Source organism: Benincasa hispida, chromosome 6, assembly GCF_009727055.1.
Source record: "Benincasa hispida cultivar B227 chromosome 6, ASM972705v1, whole genome shotgun sequence".
NCBI lineage: Eukaryota > Viridiplantae > Streptophyta > Magnoliopsida > Cucurbitales > Cucurbitaceae > Benincasa > Benincasa hispida.
This window is the reverse complement of record NC_052354.1, coordinates 30,240,001-30,260,601: the sequence shown is the minus strand read 5'-3', so window position 1 is coordinate 30,260,601 and position 20,601 is coordinate 30,240,001. Positions and strand designations below refer to the sequence as shown.

The window sequence follows — 20,601 nt, the reverse complement described above, 5'->3', positions numbered from 1 at the left end:
AAACACTATGGATATGAAGAGATTGAAAGAATAACAAAATTTTGTTGATGTTGTAGCATAATGCTACAACAGAATTTTGACGTAGTAGCCTCTTCTCCACAACAACAGCTTCATCTCAAGCTTAAAAATGGTGGTTTGGCCATCTCCACCCATGAACTCTAGGTGAAGATGGAGGAAGAAGATGGGAAGATCATCCCCTCCCCCCCCCTCCTTTTTCAAAATATGGATGAAATGCTCTATTTATAATGTTCTTCTACCAGTGTGAATGGTTCACATATCCAAAAGGTGACAAAAATATTTACAATAGATGTTATAGGTGGTTGTCAGATGCTGCAAACAGATGTCCATACTATAAGCGGCTAGTAGTGGTCTCATGTGCTCTTGTCGGCCATGTGTGCTATTAGTGGCATTGGTCTCTAGACTATATTATCATGTGGTAGAAATCTCACCATGTTATTGCATTGAGTTCCTATGTCGTTGTAGCATGTCACTTTGGTGCGTTGGCAATCAACAATCATTTTTCAAGATGCGTTAATCATTAGAGCCAACACAATTTCATTTGAATTTCAAAGAATTTTATGATGTAAAACACATTAAGAAATATATTGTGCTAGCATTCTCTTTATATAACATTGCTACAAGAATTACTTATAACTTTGAGTTTTTCTAATGCATTGAGGTCATTAGCCCAATTTTAGGTGCCAAAATAACTTGTCATAAATTATCATTCTCCTCGAATCAGCTTACAATAATCCTAATGCTACCATGTCTCGTAATCTCTATGATCCCCATCAAGTGAGTTTTGCAACTGTCCCACCAACATTCTTATTGACAACCCTAACCTCGATGGTTGGCCTTGTCTCTACTCGAATTTACTTTTCTTTATTTCTTCTTCTTCTTTTTAAAAAACACAAATTTTCATGTAGATGTCTGTTTCTACAATGAGTTTAACTAATTGTCCCAACCACCTTATATCCACTCATGTCCCCTCGTGAAGAGTTAACCCAAGCTCAAAATAAAATTACACGAGTTTACAGTCTCTTAGATAAAACCCATGGGGAGATAAATTCCTCACGTGCTAATTGTACCATTATCCAAACCAAACATGAAAAAGCTCAAGCTCTTCTCTCTAGTGTTGCCTACTTAGACGAAAAATTCAAAGAGCTTGACGCTTACTCCGATCGTTAAGATACTTTGGTGGAGTACAAGGTTCGATGGAGCAAGAAGTGTAACGAGCATCATCATCCTGAGATAAACTTCCAATATCTGGTTGACAACTTTGAGCAATACCGAAAAGACCCTTATATATTTGATTCTAATGACTCTGACGATGGCAATGTGACCCAGTGAGACAAGATCTTCCTCATGCTGACAATTGATCATGCATCCTACTTTCTTTCTTTCTTTCTTTTTTTTTAATACTTTAGTCATGCCTTTTCAATTCTTGTGCACTTTCTTTGCCTTGTGCTCTATGTTGTCTCTTGATGCTATGTATCTTTCTAATGTCACTCTATATTCTCCTCCTAACCTTTGGATCTGTGATTGGTCCATGTCTTCTCCCTTAATTTACTCCAATGAGTCCACTAACTGTCTCTTCATCTGCTTTTTATCTATGGAATATTTGCTCTTCGATGTAGTTTTATGTATAATACTATTTAATCAAGTGGTAAACATTCAAATGTCAGGACCTTAAAATAAAACCTATCTATTGCTTTTATTGGAAAAATAGGGTCAACCTCTATCTCCCCTGGACAAACTTAAAAAACCAAATGAATAAAATAGTTGATGAGAATTCCTAAATCTAATAAAAAGAATATTACAAAAAGGGATGGTCGACCTTGACCACCCCTAAAATCCCTCTGCGCTTGATTTCATATCTCCTTCTTGCAGCATTGTATAGTAGCATTCTCATGATGTCTTCTGTTCCCCTTTGATCACTTAAACTCCCTTTACAGTTGAAAACTTTAGACTTGATGATATGTTGATGGACTAGCCTTTAATTCTTGCAAAGTTGGTCTTCCTAGGATTGAATTTTATGTAGATGAGTAGTTAAAAACCGAAATGTTCACCATTTTAGTGACAACCCTATGTTCTTCCCCAAAGGTTACTGATAGCTCTATAATGCCTTTAGGATGTACTATCTCTCCTCCAAACCCAACTAAAGGAGTGAGGTTGCCTCTCAACTCGACTTTTGCTCCAAACCCATCTTTGAGAAAGTCACCATCAATAATACATTAGCCAAGCTTCTACCATCCACTAACACCCTATGGACCTTTAGGTTTGCAATCATTAAAGTGATAGCTAGAGCATCATTAGGAGTTTGGTGAAGAATTTGAGCCTCTACCTCGGTCAATTCCAATCATGCATCCAAACTCCTACTTATTATTGAGTACACTCATATTCTATCAGGCTCGTTCCTTGCTTGTCGCGCACCAGCCTTTCACTTTTGCTCGAATTTCCCTCGGTCAGTCCCCCAGTTATAGTTCTAATTTTCCTTGGCTAAAAGTCCTTGTGCTTTAGAGATTGATTCCTTTTAGTCAGTCTCGACCTTTTGTTGTCTTCCTTTCCTCACATATTCTTTCAGGAAATTATTCCTTATTAGGGCTTTGCGATCTTATCTTTGAGTTGTATACACTTCTCTAGTGAGATGTCCATAATCATCATGATAAAGGGAATATTTTTTCTTTATCTCTCCTTTGTGGTCCTACTATAACATCCCGAACTTCATATAAATTTAAAATAATTATCTTAAATTATTGAATTTTATTTTCTTTTGAGGTAAAATTAAAGTAATTTGGGGAAGATAATTGAGTTGTTTGAATTTTGATGGCTAAAGATTTGAAATATCTAAAATTTTAAAAAAGAGAAAATTTGGTTTTTGACTTGATTAAAGTAAAATTAGGTCAAGTGAGATTTAATATATATATCGTCCTTCTCATCGCAGGCACTCGTGTAGCGTAGCTCAATAGTCCTTATCATATTCCTTTGTTGCGTACAAGCACCACTGCTACTGATCATTCACGCTACCAATTCCGATGGTATATCATGGGCATGGATTTTGTAAGTTTTGGGGTTTTTCTTGGAAGTTATTGAATGCCTATTGATTGTTTGCAATATAAGGTTATCCACAACGATTCAGATATTAGATTAGGGACTTGGGAGGTTTTAAGTTGCTGTCCAACAAGTTTGAGTGCATTTTGTTAGTTTTGGTAAGTTTGTGGTGGGTTTCTTTCAAGATTTTGAGTACCCAATCAATGTTTTTCCTAATTGTTGCTTTAATCATGATTTTGGATGATAGATTCTAGGTCTGAAGAAATTTTGAAGTCGAAAGCAGGCTGTCCAGCAACCTTAAAGGTTATTTTTTGTGGATCTTTTTGATAAATTTTAAGGCTTTGGGGCCCTTCTGGATTAAGAATAATTCCTATAAATTAAAGTTATAATTATTATTGGTAGTCTATTCATAGGTTAGATTACTTAATCGAATTTTTAAAGTGGTTTTGGATCCAACCACATATTGGATAAGTAGTTTGGAGTTTTTATAAGTTAAATTTGTGTTTTGGAATGAGGTCCTAAAATTTAGACTTAGGTTTGTTTATGACCGATTCGTGTTAGGGGCTTGATCCAAGATTACTCTAAACTAGGAAGAAGATTAATTTTTTGTTATTTGGGTTCATTTTCGAGGTAAGTGACTTTACCACCGGAATGGTCACATGTCAAGCACCCTAGTTATATAAGATTTTTTATTAAGAGAATTTAGAAGTATGATATAGACCTCGAGAGAATGCTATGATTTACGAAAGAATGCATGACATGGACAAATTTGAATTAGAATATGCATTATGATTTATTTGTAGGACCCATTGGTAATAATTAATATGTTATATGTTAAGCTAATTAGGTGATGATTTACCCTCCTAACACTAGTTATATTACCATGAGCTGACAAGTTCACTACTAAGTTACCAGAGCCAATAGGTTCACTATTATGTTACTGTGAGTTGACGGGTTCACACTATGTTATCGTGATCTTAGGAGTTCACTACTATGTATGATTAGGAGCCGATGGGTTCCTTACTACATCGTGTGCCTTCAGGTCACTAGATATGTGTTAGAAAGGGTAAAATTGTTCACTAGATGGTTGTCCATGATAAGTTAAAGTATACATGTTCCACTGAGAAACACATCCACTGTATGTGATTATAAAACCTGACTTTGGTAATAGGGTTACTAACTGAGTATTTTATATACTCCCTCTTTTATATGATATGTTTTTAGGTAAAGGGAATGACGTGTCGACACATGAGAAGAAGACTCCATGACGGTGCCATGAGACCGATTATAGCTTTTGCATAGTTTTCATGTTTGTGTTGCAATCCTTGAAATGTTTGAACTTAGAGTTTCCATATTTGCATTCTTGAAACTTTCGTGCATTTTCTTGTTTTGATTTTATATTTTAAGGAGCCTCGAACAAAGGTTTTGAATGATTTGAATATTCATTTATTAAAGTTATTTAATTTATGAAATTTGTTTGATTTTAGTTAAATTTGCTAAAGGGATTTGCTTTGAAATTTATGCATGCATGTAGTAATGCCCATATTAGTAGTCTTAGAAAGTTGGGTCATTGCACATGCCTTCATCTTTTTTGGCTCTCTTAATAAGTTCATGTGACGTATGTCCATAAGTATCTCCTCCAAATCTGCTACAGTTTGTGTATACTTCTTGAACTTATAGGTGAGTTGGCACCGTGTTGGTTCTCTCTCGTCCAACTGTCACTTATTGAACTTTGTCCTCTCCATTCTTTTATCTTGTCTCTATCTCGGGGCCTTGGTAACAACCTCTTAGAATCTCTCTCGACTCCTTTTGATCAAGGAAATTCCTTTGCATTCATATACATCTAGGCTCATGTGATGATTCAACATATGACGTTGGATTTCTTTTCCCTAACAATCTCAAGAACCTTCTGTCACTCAAACCATTCGTTACCGCCATTAATGCTCCTTCCTCTGTGTAACCTTTTATCTGCAATGTCTCACTGTTGAAATGTGCTATGTACTCCTGCAACGTTACCCTTGACTTTTGCTTTATTGTTAACAAGTGGGTTGTCAGTTTCCTCTGATCACGCTTGTCCAAGGGTCATAAATGCTTGTGCCAAATCCTTGAATGAACTTATTGACCTCCTTTTAAGTTTCTCGAACCATTTATTTAAAGTAAAAGAGAAGGCTTGACACCAAATTGCATCACATATCCCATGAAGCTCCATCCATTACTGATACTTATCTACATGTTTAACTGGATCCTCTTTCCATCATTGCTTTTATAGTTGGTACCTTGAACTTTTGTGGAAGTTCTGCATCCATGATCTCGTTAGTAAACGGTGGGTCAACTTGGTTGAGCAGGGCTTCGAGATCAAAGCCTTCTTCTGTTTTGATTTTCTACATGCTTCCTATCTTGTCTTGTACCTTTAAGAGGTCTGCCTTCCATGGTTCCACTTCAATCTCAGCCATTTGATCATCCTTTACTTGTCTACTCCTCTTCTTTTCCAAATAACTTCTTAGATCTGTTTCTGGGAACTTTTCATTTGATATATCTCTCTTATTATTCCAGTGAGTCGGCCTCGACTCCAACCTTCTTCTCTTTTTTCCACCACCTTGTGTATCTCTGATTTCAACTCACGACATCGACTAACAATTTTCCTAGTAGTTTCGTACCTTCTCTCACCTTTTTTCTTGCTCTTGCTCTTTAACTATTGTTCTGGTATAAAGCTGTTTTTGTGCTTGAGATTTGACAAAGGTTATCATGACCATTCCACATCCTTTCATCCTTCTTACATAAATAATATATTTTAAAGCTCAGAACTATAAGGTTCGGCAAAAAGGTACTAAGTGGAAGATTGTAAACTTATGGAAAAATACTCATCTTTTTACGTAATATGCTTGCTTTGCCACATGATTACCCCAAATTTTTACTATATAACTTGTATTTTAACTCGTTATCACACCTCTAGATTTAGAATTGAAGGAAATCAAACACGAGGATTTCCATGAGCAGTGGAAAGATCATTCCAAATTACAATCGTATATGAACTTTACAATTACAATCTCAAATTGAAACATACGGTTATGCATTAATTATAGAAATTACAGCATGATATATATAAAAGATCAAAGACAAACGCTACACACTTTTGCAGACTCATCGCCAAGCTCCTTGATCACGAACGCTCGAACATAGCAACACCCAAATGCTCGTCTAACACCGCTACACTGCACGATCACCACACACTCGAACTCAACGATCACTTAGATCACGAACACCTGAACAACACGAACGGCCTCCACAGAACCTCGACAGTGTCGAGTTAAGTATGACACCACCAATAAGGTTATCTTGGTATTCTCGGTGTGAGAATCCAGAGGGTGAGCTCTGTGTGGACTTGGTTTGAGGCAAAAATAAGGAGGAAATACAATCGTGTAAACAATTGAGCAAGTGGGAGATGGAGGAACCTATCGTATAGGTCAATGCCCAATCGTTTAGGAAAAGCTAAGCAATCGTCTAACAAAAGCTATGCGATCGTTTAGTTCATCGCTTAGCCGAGTGTCTGTCACCTACTAACACTCCACGATCGTTTACCTTATCCAAGCTGTCGCTTAGTAAATCCTATTTATTTGATAACTTTCCGTGAGAATTTTTTCGAGATTTCTTAACCTCGTAAAATCTTACGCTTACTAAAATTAGGAAAACATTTTTCCTTTTATCTCACGGTTATCATAAAACCACCAATAACCTCCCACTCAATTGGTTATTAGAGAAAAATAGTTAATTATCCAATAATTAATATTATTATAAATATAAATGATAACTAACTTATCATATTATATTTATAACCTATAGTTTTAATATTTCATCTCATGAAATATATAAACCATAGCTCTTTTTCTATTCCATGGTACTTAATGTAAATCTTATTTACATTAATCCTCCACTAGATGTATCTCATACATCATACCGATCATATCATATATAATCTAATTACCTCTTGTCAATTTGAACATTTCAAATCAACACTAAGAATTGATCCTCAACTGAATTCATTGAGCTACCAAGGGGACTTTATGGACCTATAGCTCGAAGCTCCAACGGTACGTGAATAACTGACTAAACTTTTTATTCACAGGAAACACCATCCGTTAATTGCCAGACACTCCACTAAAGATCGACAGCTGAACTCTCCTTACCACAGATATATTATGTGTCCATCTTAATCAATCAATAGTACGACAACCCTTCACAGATCGCTCGTAAGTACAGTTGGGCCAATAACCGTTATGACCCTGTAGTTACATCTAACTCCTTAAGTACCACTGATCCCTCTAATGAACATAAGTCATAGTCCTACTATGACTGAGTTCTCTCTTCCAAAGATAAGTTGTGGCCACTATGTTCAAGCCTCGGAATCAACCCTTAAAGGAGCAATCTCTCTACTTACCTCTGCTTTGGGGAAGGAGTGAATTCCATCTTGTGTATTGAGTTCCCAACTCCCAAATCGGACAAGTCTCCAAAAAGGTAGGCATGTTGAGTTGGAAATCTGGCCACTCTCACCCATACTAATCAAAGGACCGCCCTCAAAGATAGAAGTTCTCAAAACACTCAGAATTGAGGTCGTGTCACCTATGGTCGTTTATGTGAGATGTAAGTCTCTAATATCAACAACGTTATATACAGAGTCCAGTCATCTCGTGGTCCGGTCTTATACAAACTCTTTGTATAGGATACCTCCACTCGCATGTCTCCACATGAATGGTCAGGATTTACCACATGTAGTAGTTTACAATACTTGCAAACCTCTACAAAGCGGGCCGTATCCGTAGTGTCACCAGGATCAGGTATCCCACCTTAACTCCCTGAACACAGCTTACAACTTTCATCGTACTGTGCTCTCTAAAGAGCAACTCTTCTCAAAATCTAAAAAATGCTTAAGTTTACATAAGATAACTATGGAGTTTTGTTTATTGGATGAGTAAATGCCAGAATGAAAGAACAATTATTTTATCCATAAAACAATGTATATCATTACAAACAACGAGACTACGGAATAATTAGGACACGAATTCAACAAGAATAATGCTTGTCCACAACTACAAAATTCCTTGGTAAAGAAAGAGACCCTCTTTCTCGAAGGGCCTATTACTTTATGAATTTGGAGTAGACAGTCTCAATAACTCAGTTTTTCTATGTTCAACATAGTGGAAATTCATAGCTCTAAAGTTGACGATTCCTACATTTTTACTAAACTGCATTTCTAACCTATAAAATGGAAGTTTTTCTAAAACAATTTAAAGGGTGAAAATTGAAAAGTAGAATTGTAACTTAATTAGTACATTAAAAGGTTAAACTATCATTTTATCTCTATACTTTAAAGTTTGTTCAATTTTAGTCCCTATACTCTTAATTGTCCAATTTTGATCCTCACACTTTTAACAAACCTTAAATTTGGTCAATCAAAATTAATATTTCCAAAATTGATTAAATAATAATAATAATTTTCATGTAAAGAAATATAATATGTGAATATATTTTCAAAATTTATAATAAAAATACTAATAGATAACAAAAAGTTTTGAAAAAACCAACAACAAACTAGTATCGGATAGTAAATTTAAGATTTATGGTAAGTACAAAGACTAAAATTAAATAAATTTAAAAATATAAAGACTAAAATGATATTTTAATCTATATTAAAATTAACTTGGTAAAAAAAAAAAAATTCAATTTCCCTAATTTATGGCAAAAAAAGGGACCTAAACGGATAAAGACATCAAATTTATGATTAATTTTGCAAATTATCAAAATTTGATTCTCATTCGGTGGTTTGTGGGAACAGTGTGCCATTTTTGCGACAAAAGCTCTACTTTTTGCTCGGAAGCATTCGCTCAGAGCTTCCAGTCAAAGAAATTTCAGAACGATGTTGTTTCAGGTTGGAGGTCAAGGGACTCGTCCCACCTTCTTCGAAATGGCCGCCGCTCAGCAGCTCCCTGCCAGCCTTCGTGCTGCTCTCACTTACTCCATCGGCGTAGGAATCTCTTTCTTTTGATATCATGTCTTCAATAACTTTTATTTCGTGTATGCTCTCGTCGCAGAGTAGTCTACCAATGAACTCTGACCCCCATTGCTGTGGCAATTTCCTTGTTGTGCTCTATTCTTGGCGAATTGGGACTTTTTTTTTTCCATAGTTATTAGGCCTTTGTATTGTTGTTTGGTTCCATAGATTCGAGAAAAGTCGGGTTCTATTGCTGATAAATGGGTCATTGAATTTCTCCATTTTGTACTCCTGTAATTGTTTTGCTGGGTCTTTTTCCCCTCTGAATTTGGACAAGGGTGTAGGGTTGAAAATTTCATTGTAATTTATGTGCTTTAGGCTCTTGGCGAAGGACGTATGGCTTGTGTCGAAAGTGATTTTTGATCGAGGACATCTTGTTACTTCAACTATTTTCAACTGTTTTTTGTTACCATCAACTATGTTAGATAAGAAACTATTTCCTTGAAAATATGGACATATGAAAAGGAGAGGAGGAAAGCTTCATACCGAGTTATGTTACAAACAAGTCCTTTTAATTAACACAAGGAGAGGTCACCTACCTAATATTTATTATCCTACAAGTTACCTTGTACTAGATATTGTAGAGTTAGGTGGTTGCTCAGTAAAAATAGTTGAGGAGTGTGCAAACTGACCAACACACTCAGATATTGTACATATTATTTTTCCTTTCATATGGCTGTATACTGTTTCCTCACTATAATATCTTTTTGTTGTTTATTCCTAATGCTTAAATTTTTCTGGGTTGATGAAAATATTTTCAGGTTTTAGCTCTAAGAAGACCATTCTTTCATAAGGTGTTAGACTATGAAGATGAGTTCTTTTCTTTGCTAATGCTAGTTCTCGAAACACATAGCTTACGAACTACAGGTAGATGGTTGTTCTCATAAAGCATTTGTTTTAAATTTGTACATTACTGTTCCGGTCTCTATGTACCTATTTTTTGTTCATTTTGAATGTATTCTTCAGATGCTTCATTTTCTGAATCCCTATATGGCTTAAGAAGAAGAGCTGTAAATGTAAAAGTAAAGAAGGAAGATGCTCGTTCAGTCTCTGGTGATGGTATTCAACATAGAGGATTAGAAAAGCATCAAAAAGTTCTTTCTGTTGCTTTCTTGGTACGATCTGGTTCCCATTAATTTAAAAATGATAATTAGGATGCAACCATTATTCCATTTTTCTTTGTGATTTTGATATTTAGTTCACTGCTTATCTCGAAAAATTTGATGTTTTGTACACTAGTCTCTCTCTCTCTCTCTCTGTACACACGCGCATATTCATATAACCTAGTTGCTTTATGAGTGTGTTATTCACTACCCACTTTATCTCAGCCTTTTGCGCATACTTATCTCCCTAAACAGGGGCGTTGGCACTAAATATGCGATACAAAATATTGATCTTTGGTAGCATATTGCTGCATAGAATTTCGGATATATGGAAAAAGAAAAGGAAAACAAAATTTAGATATATATGTTGTGTGTACAATAAGTTTCCGTAAACAGTAGTTAAAAGAAAAAAACAGTATTTCACATGGATTCCAACCGGATTTACCTGCAACGCACTCTGCACCTTGAATTAATACAATGAATATATAATTTTCAGGTTGTATTGCCTTATTTCAAGTCAAAGTTGCACTCAATTTACAATAAGGAAAGGGAGGCCAGGCTTCAAGCAAGTTTATGGGGTGATGATAATGAAGGGTTTAATGATGCTGAAATTTATGATGTGAGAGGTGACTCTGTTGTTCCTACTAGAACTTTGGGAGTTGAAACATCGGTAAGAGCACGAGTGATGAAAAAATTTCAGAAACTTGTTGGTTCTTGTTACCCATGGCTTCATGCAAGCAGTGAAGGTAATAAATACATTGCATTATCAAGTTTTTCTGGTATATTTTTATTTTTAACAAATATGTGTTTGGAGATTTGTGATCCCATGGTTTGGTTTGCAAAAAATGTATGGTTTTTTTTTTTTTTTTTTTTTTTTAATTCATCTATGGGTGGAAATTCAAACCCTCAAGGGTGTGGAACCTTGTTTTGGTGTCAGCTATTCTCTATTAAGTCTCTTTTTGCTGCCCTTTTAGAAGATTCATTTGTTATCCCCTCACCTAGTTTTCAAAGTCCCTTTGGAAGCTCAAGATGCCTAAGGTTTTCTTGTGGACTGCTATCCTGGAGGTCTCATCACAAGGAAAAATTTTAGAAACCCAATCTCTCCATGGTTTTTAATCCAAATTGGTAATCTTTATGCAGATGTGATCAGAATGCATTTCAATCATTTGCTTTGCTCTTGCCTATTTGTTTTCCCCTCTGGTTCAGGCTTCTGGAAGTGTTTGATATGAGTTGGGTTCAGTGTTCTTCAAATTTTCAAGGGTTAGGATTCCCATTACTTGAAGAGAACACTTTGTGGATAGTTTAGTCATGGTCAAGAAGGTACAGAAAGAGTTTATTAAAATAATGAGAAGACTAAAGATCATTTGGTTAAAATACATTTTGGTCAAGTGTTTAATCAAGTTTTTGATATGATTTCCTTATATTTCATTCAATCAATTAAATGTTTCTTATTCGAAAAGAAAAATAAAAAAAACTTTGGTTTGATATGATTTCTTGTCTTCTTGGGCTTGTAAATCTCTCTCTTTCTAAGCGAGGCGGGGAAGAAAAACTCGTGTTTATGTTCCTAGAAGTTATTTGGAGAAACTTGTAGTTAATCAACCAGAAGTGGGTAAAATACATTTTTGACACTAAAGTTTGTATCTAGTGTCTATAAGGTTTCAAAAGGAATATTTTAGTCTTTGAGATTTTGGGAAAGATTCCATAGGGTCGTTGGACCATTAGTTGACTAACGAATAATGAGGTAGCAGCTAAGTTGCTGATGATGTTGATCAATTTATTAATTCAATATTATTTTTTTTGTTGAGTTGGCTTTTTATCAATTTAATAATATTCTTCTCCATCTCCTTCGTTTCTTTTCCTTCCACTTTTTTGGTGCAATTGCTGTTGTGCACCGCCCTTCACTCTCATCATTGTCATTAGTTTGTCATAGAAGGTATTTGGAACGAAGGAAACTAGATATGGAGATTCCTTCCTTTTTTTTGTAAACAAATGCATGGCGCTAACTATTTGCAGCTTCAGTTCCCACATCCTCTCCTTGTGCACAACTGTCAAAGTGCTCCTTGTTGGTGATTATGTGGTGGTATGTGGATTTCCTTATCCTCAAATTAGGTGGATTTCGGGCAAAACATTTTCAAAATTCTCTTCAGTTTAACTTCCCAATCCTCGAATTCAAACAACTTGCTAACTGGGCTGGTGTCAAACCAAACTCTAGAAGTTCATCAAAAATGAATCTCTCCTCAAAATGAGAGAGGTGAGTCTTATTTATAGAAGAAATCAGTTACAAAATGATTAACTAACTATAACAACTAACAACTTCCTATGTAATTACAAAAAAGGGGCCTTCGGCCTTACATCACAATATTATTATTATTATTTTTTCTTTATATTCAATATAATGACTCTTTGGATTTCCCGTATAAAATATTCATGAAATGTTCCTATTTTCTTTTGATTGTTAGTGGTCAGAGGTGACATTATGGTTCATTTATTATCCAATCCTTTGAATAATGTCATATCTGTTATGGAAGTACTTTGTTTCATATCAGAGAAAAAAGTGGCTTGTATTTTGTATTTATTTTCTGTGATGATACTTCTTGAAGTTTTATTTGGAATCAAATATTATTATGGTTATCTATATTTCTTAGTCATTTTTTTATAAACTATCCTGAACGCCATTGTTTAAGGACTATTTTTATGATGATGCAGGTCTATCGTTTGCTTATCAGCTGTTATATTTGTTGGATGCTACTGGTTTCTATTCACTAGGACTGCAGGTCATTGGAGTCCATGTATGCCGGGGTACAGGACAAGAGCTGGTAATTTTTTTACTCTTTAGTGTTGATGAAATGTTTTAAGGTGGTAACTCCTTTTATTGTTAATAGAATAGGTTACTTTATTTCATATAGATCTTCAATGCCCTTGTTTAGAGAGTTGTACACACAGCAGAATCAGTGATGCTTTATGATTCAATTATTTGATAATGCTGTCTTTGCATAGCCCCTGGATGAACATGACATGTATATGATTAATCTTTTATAGAATGTTGTCAACTACTGGAATTTAATTTTTATAATTTATGTAAACTTTGAGCAGAATAGTTGTTGCATTTCAAATGTTTGTTCTGTTATTAGATTAAATGTATCACACATCAGCATCCATTTCACTTTTTGGTGCTACTTGATCAATAACATTTGAAGATTTTTTCCCATTCTTCTTTGTGTTCATTGTTTTTGTTACCCTTTTTGTGGCATCAAGGTAGATGGACACATCATCTAGAATTTCAAAGATACGAAGCCATGAGCGTGAGCGACTACGTGGCCCTCCTTGGTTGAAGGTATAACTTCTTTGATAATTATTGGTGCACCTTTTAACCTTTTTGTCTTCTCATATTATTTTTATTTTTGGAATCACCCAACCCTTCGGAGCTTACAGAAGATCTATTGATGAGATTCAGGTTGAAAGTGGAGTATATTGGTTGGGAAAAAGAGATTAGTTACAAGAGAAAATAAACCTTTCAAAAGTTTGTTGGCTCTCGTCAACATGGCCCCTAAGAATTAGACATTAAGCTTGGGGTTTGTTAAACTTGAATTTAGGGAAAAAGAATAATATTGTTGTATTTCTTCTTACTCATCTGAAATAAATAAATAATCGATAGGGAAAAATATCTTTTTGGTTCCTAGGTTTTGGGTTTAATTTTCATTTGATCCCTAGATTTCAAAAAGTTAAAGGCCTAGTTCTTAAGTTTTGAGTTTGGTTTCAGTTTAGTCCCTAGGTTTATAAATGTTACAATTTTACCATTGAGATTTGAGTTTTGTTTCAATTTGGTTCCTAGGTTTTAAAATTTACCCTTTTAACCTCGATTTTCCACTAAGTACGCATTGTTTGCCTTTAGTGTTAATATTTATTAATTAATTTAAGTCCCTTCAGAGACATCAGATAAAAGTGAAACGATACAGAGAAGATTAACATGGCCCCTGCCCAAGGATGACACGCACAAATCGAGGAGTCTATTAATTAATTTAAATGAACTAAAAGAATTATAATTAATTAAGTTCAAGCATTTTCAATTTGGTTCCTCACTATTAAAAAATTTAAAATTTGACTTCAGAATTATTTAAAATTAATTAATAGATCTTTTTTTTTTAAAGGAAACAACACTTTTTATGCCAACATGAGCATAGTTCAATTGGCATAATGCTTGTACTATTGACTTCGAGGTTAGAAGTTCGATTCCCCCACCTCATACTTTAATTACAATACTTTTGCAAAAAAAAAAAAACACTTTTTATTGATATAATGGAATGAGATAATGCTCAAAATACAATGTCACATGGAATTCAACAAGAAGTACAAGATAATAGAAAGCCCAGGATGAGGCGTTGGATCTTGCAACTTCAAATCGAAGATGAAAGATAGCTAATAATTTCAACCAACAATCCAATTTGCATACAAAGAATAGATGTTGAAGATCTTCATTTGCTTCCATGCAAAGGGGGCAGATTGTAGGAGACAAATAACGATCTGGAAGCTTCGCATGGAGAGTGGAAGAACAATTTAGCGACCCAGAAATCATACCCCAAATAAGGATGTTAACTCTCTTAGGGCTATTTGTTTTCCACAGTTTCTGAAAAACAACTTTATCAATGTATATTAATGCTATTGACTGAAAGTGAGTATTTAGTGTAAAATCAAGGTTAAAAGTGTAATCTTGAAACCTAGAAACCAAAATGAAACAAAATTCAAATCTCAGGGATAAAATTATAATATTTTGAAACATAAAGACAAAATGCAAATCAAACTCAAAACATAAGGACTAAATGATGAATATCAATTTTATTCAAATGAATCAAAACTTATCAAAACAAGAAGACAATCTCTCTATTTATAGAGAAATGGAAAGCAAACTAATCCTAATCCTAAGTGATCAAAGAAACTAATCATAATCCTAATCCTAATAAACCAAGGAAGCTCATCCTAACTCTAATCAATCATGGAAACTAATCCCAATCCTAATCAATTAAGGATTTGACCATAATACCCTAATTTATCCTAATCCTACTACATCACTAAAAGTGTAACATTTTGAGATCTAAGGATCAAATGGAAACTAAGCCTAGAACCTAAAAGACCAGGAAGGAATTATTCTCTAATAAATATATACACAATATCAATGTTGTTAAACTTGCACGATACATGAGTTGTATTGTATGAGTCAAAGTGTAACGGAGCTAAAAATGAACTTGTTCATTTGAATTGGAACTGAGATGAATCGTTCAATTTGGACGATTGAATCGTAAGAATCAGGGTGAACCACAACTGTCTTATTCGAGAAATTTAAATAAAAAAACCTTATACATAAAATACGTGATCTGCAGTCGGCCAGAAAAGAAGATGACTTTGTGTTGGCAATTGGCGACAATGGCTGGAGCAGAGACCCAGAATTAGCTTGGACACTGACGATTATCGTGGTTGAAAGTGAAATGAAAAAGAATAGGGAAAAGAAAAAAAAGAAAAAGAAAAGGGAAGGAGAAGAAAATGAAAAACAGAAAGTCTGGGAAACGAGGAGGCGCACACAACAATGGAAAATAAAAGGAAAAAAATAGGAAAGTGGGAGACAATCTTGAAATCTGAAAACTACAAATTAACATTAATGGGTTCCTTCTTGAGGGCTATTTATTGACATTTTTTTGTTTTATTTTCTTTCCCCAATTTTTTCCCCTCTCATGAGTATATATGCAGATCACATCATATTGGTTTTAGTCTTTTAAAGTTTCAACATTGTTTCCTACATATTTCGAAGTTATTTAACAAGGTGCATCCAAATGAGTCTCTTCCTTTCTTTGAATGGGTGACCCTCCGAGAATGAAGTATAGAAAGCTAGAGATGTCACCAGGAAAAACCACAGACCGATTAAAGGTACTGAGGGCATGATCCGAAAATCTTTTGGAAAATGGACAGAAGATGGAGAGGTGGCTTTGTGTCTCATTGCTCATCCAGCATAGTTTCTTATTTATATATATATACGTTTCTTACATAGATGGTTATCATGTTTAATAACCTAACTTTTTGGGGAATATCCCATCTCCAAATGCTTTGAAGGGGTTATTGTCTTTTGAGTATTTCTCTATTGGTTATAAAGGAGTCGAAGGACTTGCAGGTGTAATTTATGGAGTTGTACAGGGTTCATATTACTTATCAGCTAGGGGTTGGTCAAACTCCATATTGCCCTATTCCTACATTCCAGCAGTCATCAACAGAGTGGAGGCATATTTAGTTTTGGAGAGCGGGTACAGTATAGGCATTCTAACCATCCGACAGTGGGCAGGTGACATCATATACTTGGTCTTACCCCACATTTCCATTTCATTTTCTAGACAATGTGTGCAGCAAGTGTGAGTGCACACAGCACAAGGCCGCGTGTGCGGACATTGACGCTCATACGACCATCCATGAGCAAGGTTAGGTGTGCTCTTCACAGTGGCTAGCATGGATGGGTGGGATGCATGAGTTTGATGAAATGTCACCCACCCCATCACATGCTGGCGCTGATTTGCACGCACTTAGTTCACTGGGTGGGCAGCCCAGCCATGGGCAGCTGACAGTGCATCCGTATGTGCTTTGGCTTTCATCTCCTTGAGAGGTTTCCTCGAGCAAGACCTTGGAAATTATGAAGGATACAAGCGTCTTGCCTAAGGGTTGGTCTCCTTCCAACCATTGTAACTGTGAATTGCCCCTCTTGTGCCATCGACGAGCCTTTGTAAACTTGGCTATCGTCAATCTTAGTTTGTCTTTCCCTTTTGGTCCCTTGATCTAACCCGATCCCTTCATCATGGAGTTTCTCAAGATCTTTATGGGTTGAGGGTCTAACAAGCGATCCCAAGGTTTGTCATGGAGTGAATGTTAAGACTCGATGAAGAGTACTTAGCCAAGATTCCAAGACATACTCTACTTACAATTTTGGGAACCTCATATTCAGGATCTTGGCTATGTATAACTGTTAAAAAAGTTTATATGATGACAAGAAGAATGGTGTAAGTTGTTGCATATGAAAGAATTATTTTTGTTCTATATTGTCTTCTGAATCTTGGTAACATCCGCCAACTTTTGAGCAAAGAGATTGTTCGACTAGTTTTGATGGTTGATCTGATGAGAGTTACTTTGTTTAGTTGGGTACTTGGCAACTTGTTAATACATCAAAATTTCACCTGCATGTATTTATCTCTGGATTTTGTCATTGTTAGTTTCACAGTGGTCCTTTTCAACTTTTAGAGCTAATTTCACTTTCTACCCTCGTTCAATATATTATGCTTAAAGTGTACTTTATTCATCGACACAGGCAATACAAGGAGGGCTCCTCACTTGTTTGTACACGATGCTAGATTATGCACAGACCGGATTAATTGCAGCAGTATTTTTCTTCAAAGTGAGTCTTTGATCTATCCAATATCGTATGTGTTGCTTTTAAATATGTGTTTTAAAGTATAATAATGACAACCCCTTACTTATATGAAGAATAATGTTTAACTTTGAATTTTGATTAATACAATAACACAATTATTATTTTTTTTTTTTATAAGAAACATAACTTTTATTATCACAAAGAGTGATCTTGTGATAACACAATTATTTTTATCATCCACTTACCGTTTCTTCAATCTAATTATAATTATATGCATGATACAATAGTGATCTTGGATCTTTTTATTTTTGTTTCAGAAGTCTTGCTTTGAATACCGCTAGAATATGTTCTCTTTTAGCATTAATTGATTGTTGATGAAATGAATTGCATCTTTGATCTTTTTTACATCACGTAATGACTATGTCGTAATCCGATTAGATGATGGAGTGGTGGTACCAATCTGCTGAGGAACGAATGTCTGCACCAACTGTATACCCCCCACCACCTCCTCCTCCTCCCCCGAAGGTGATACTTTTTCCTTAATTGAACTCTATATCACAGGGGTTTTGTGCTTTTTATGATAATATATATTTTGTATTTGTGTGAGGGTGCATATGTATAATGTATATATTTACATAAGTATGTATTACCCATTCAAATACAAGCTCTTGAAGTGTTGAGATAACAGGTAGCCAAGGAAGGGATTCCATTGCCATCCAACAGAACAATTTGCCCTTTGTGCTCAGAGAAACGAGCCAATCCGTCAGTTGTTACTGTTTCTGGCTTTGTCTTTTGTTACACTTGCATCTTCAAGTATATTTCTCAGGTAAGCCCTTAACTACTGTCAGCAAACATCTATTTAACTCCCTTTCTTTCCATATTGGAATCTTATTTGAGGACTAATTTGACTGCTGAGTGAGGAAGTAGGAAATAGAGTTCTTGAGGAGTTCATTCATAATTGCATGAACTCTCTTGTGCATTTGAGGTACTAGCTAGGTTACCCCACTTACGAACAAGGAGAGCTTAGCAAGGAGGGTGTGGCACCTATTATTATTAGGTTGAGTTCATGGAGGTATTGGTTGTGCGAATTAGTTGGCTGAGTGTGAGTTTTTTTTTTTTTTTTTTTTCTAGTCTTGGAAGTCGTTCGCAAGGAAAAATGATGCTAAATAAGGAGATGGTAAGTGATAAGTTTTCAATTCCAGTCGTAAGGGAGCTATTGTTTAAGCTAGCTCTCTAGGACCTAGGTTGATTGCGACCAAAACTAAAGAGCTAACATATGAGACATGCCTTGATAGTTCAGATAGATTTTTATGAGCCGGTTTGATAACATTCTTTTGCATTTTCTGTTTTGAAAAGTCAGGGTTATTTTGAGCTTTAGTGTCTTTTAATATTTTCTCTTTTCCTCTACCGCTTTCTTTAATTACTTTTATTTTATTCTCTTGTGGAGTATATATTTTCTAGCATTAGTCTCCTTCATTTTTTTTAAATAAAAATTTTGCTTCTTATTGAGTAAAATAATAATAATAAACCATGGCCACTATCATTTGATCTGTTCTCTTCTAATTTCAAATACATTTTTAATAATCTATTCAAAATTTGAAAACTAATAAAAAAAAAAAAAAAAATTACAAAACACGTTTTTTCAAGACTGGTCTAAATTTCAGTTAGTAACCCACTGAACGAAGAAAACAATAGGCTTTATAAGCATAATTTCAAGAATAGATAAAATTGTTATCAAATGAGACCTGAAGTAAAAATTGCATCCATGATATAAGATGAACTCCTATCTTTTAACGATGCTACTCATTGACTTGGGCAGAATGCACCTAATGGTTGTAATCTTGTGTTATGTTTGCATTGGACCAGTACAAGCGCTGCCCAATCACATTAATGCCTGCAAATGTTGATCACATTAGGAGGCTCTTCCATGATATGTGAAGAAAGTTGAGGGACACAATAATACAAGGTTTAATGGCTGCCATCTTCTCAAGGATTTATTGGACTTGTTGGCAAATCTGCAAAAACTTTACAATTGTTCATTTTGTAGTTTATAATAGTTCTTGATGGTTGAAACTATATCTATGGAGTATAGGATATGAAATTACTAGTTATAGTTCTTAGTAATATGGTGTTTAGGATCATAACAAGGTTTCAATTTTTTAGAAATATCAATAAATATATCAGATGTTCTAAAAAAATTATGAAAACCAAGATGCATTTGTAAATTATTTTGATCAACGACGATGTTACACAGTTTAGTAGTTTAGTCAGTTTTAATCTTAGGTTTGTTATCAATATTTAAATTTGTATTTTTGTTCTCATTTTTGGCGCTGGATTTTTTGGGGAATACTTATTTGTCTTATCAATATGGAACCTTTTTATTCATATATCGAATAAATAATTATTTGACTGAATTTTGACAAATGATAATTTGCAGTTTCTAGGGATGGTTACATATTTCTTGTTCTAAAATATCAAACAATTGTTTTAAAATTTATATTGGATTGGATTTACCACATATTTTCTATTTTTCTTCCATCTAATTTGAAATTAAAAACAAAAAAATAGTTGTGGTTATGCGAGACATGACACGTGCTATTTTACTTCCCGGAAAAAATTCGAGCAGCAACTATCGTTGAACAAATTTCATATTGTTTTTAATACATTATTTTTACTATTAAATCCAACAATTTTTGGTGTTTGAAGCAAATGGTCATACATGAATATTTGATTTCAATAAGTAATTAAACATCCAAGCAATCTTTGATATTAGGTCATGTTTACATCGGATGTATTGGGTTGTATGTTCTAAATTGTGATGTTAAACATATTCTATTTGTAATAAAAGTGTTATTGAGGTTATATAATAAATATGTTTAATTGTACTTATAAAAATTAAATCTAATAAACTAAGATCCATGACTATTACATGAGTACTAACGGTTTAAAGTATACGAATAAGGTAAGGTTGGACACCTTATTCTAGTAACACTATTAGATGT

General features: G+C 34.6%; 1 protein-coding gene and 1 non-coding gene across 3 annotated transcripts; both read left to right on the top strand.

Annotated features, from left to right (window-relative positions):
• The first annotated feature begins 8,845 nt into the window (after window positions 1-8,845).
• LOC120080061 (peroxisome biogenesis protein 12) lies at window positions 8,846-19,902 on the top strand. 2 transcript variants are annotated; one of them, XM_039034616.1, is made up of 10 exons: window positions 8,846-9,070; window positions 9,859-9,964; window positions 10,064-10,212; window positions 10,697-10,946; window positions 12,907-13,016; window positions 13,460-13,534; window positions 17,537-17,623; window positions 18,038-18,124; window positions 18,288-18,425; window positions 19,419-19,902. In XM_039034616.1, the coding sequence occupies exons 1-10, from the start codon at window positions 8,963-8,965 to the stop codon at window positions 19,488-19,490; spliced, it is 1,182 nt and encodes a 393-aa protein (XP_038890544.1). In that variant the 5' UTR covers window positions 8,846-8,962; the 3' UTR covers window positions 19,491-19,902. The 2 variants fall into 2 exon arrangements, with proteins under 2 accessions (XP_038890544.1, XP_038890543.1); XM_039034615.1 differs by having other exon boundaries at window positions 8,847-9,070; window positions 19,466-19,902.
• On the top strand, window positions 14,118-14,220 carry LOC120080650. Its single transcript, XR_005482602.1, has one exon. It is a non-coding gene; the product is annotated as a U6 spliceosomal RNA (small nuclear RNA).
• Window positions 19,903-20,601: the final 699 nt, after the last annotated feature.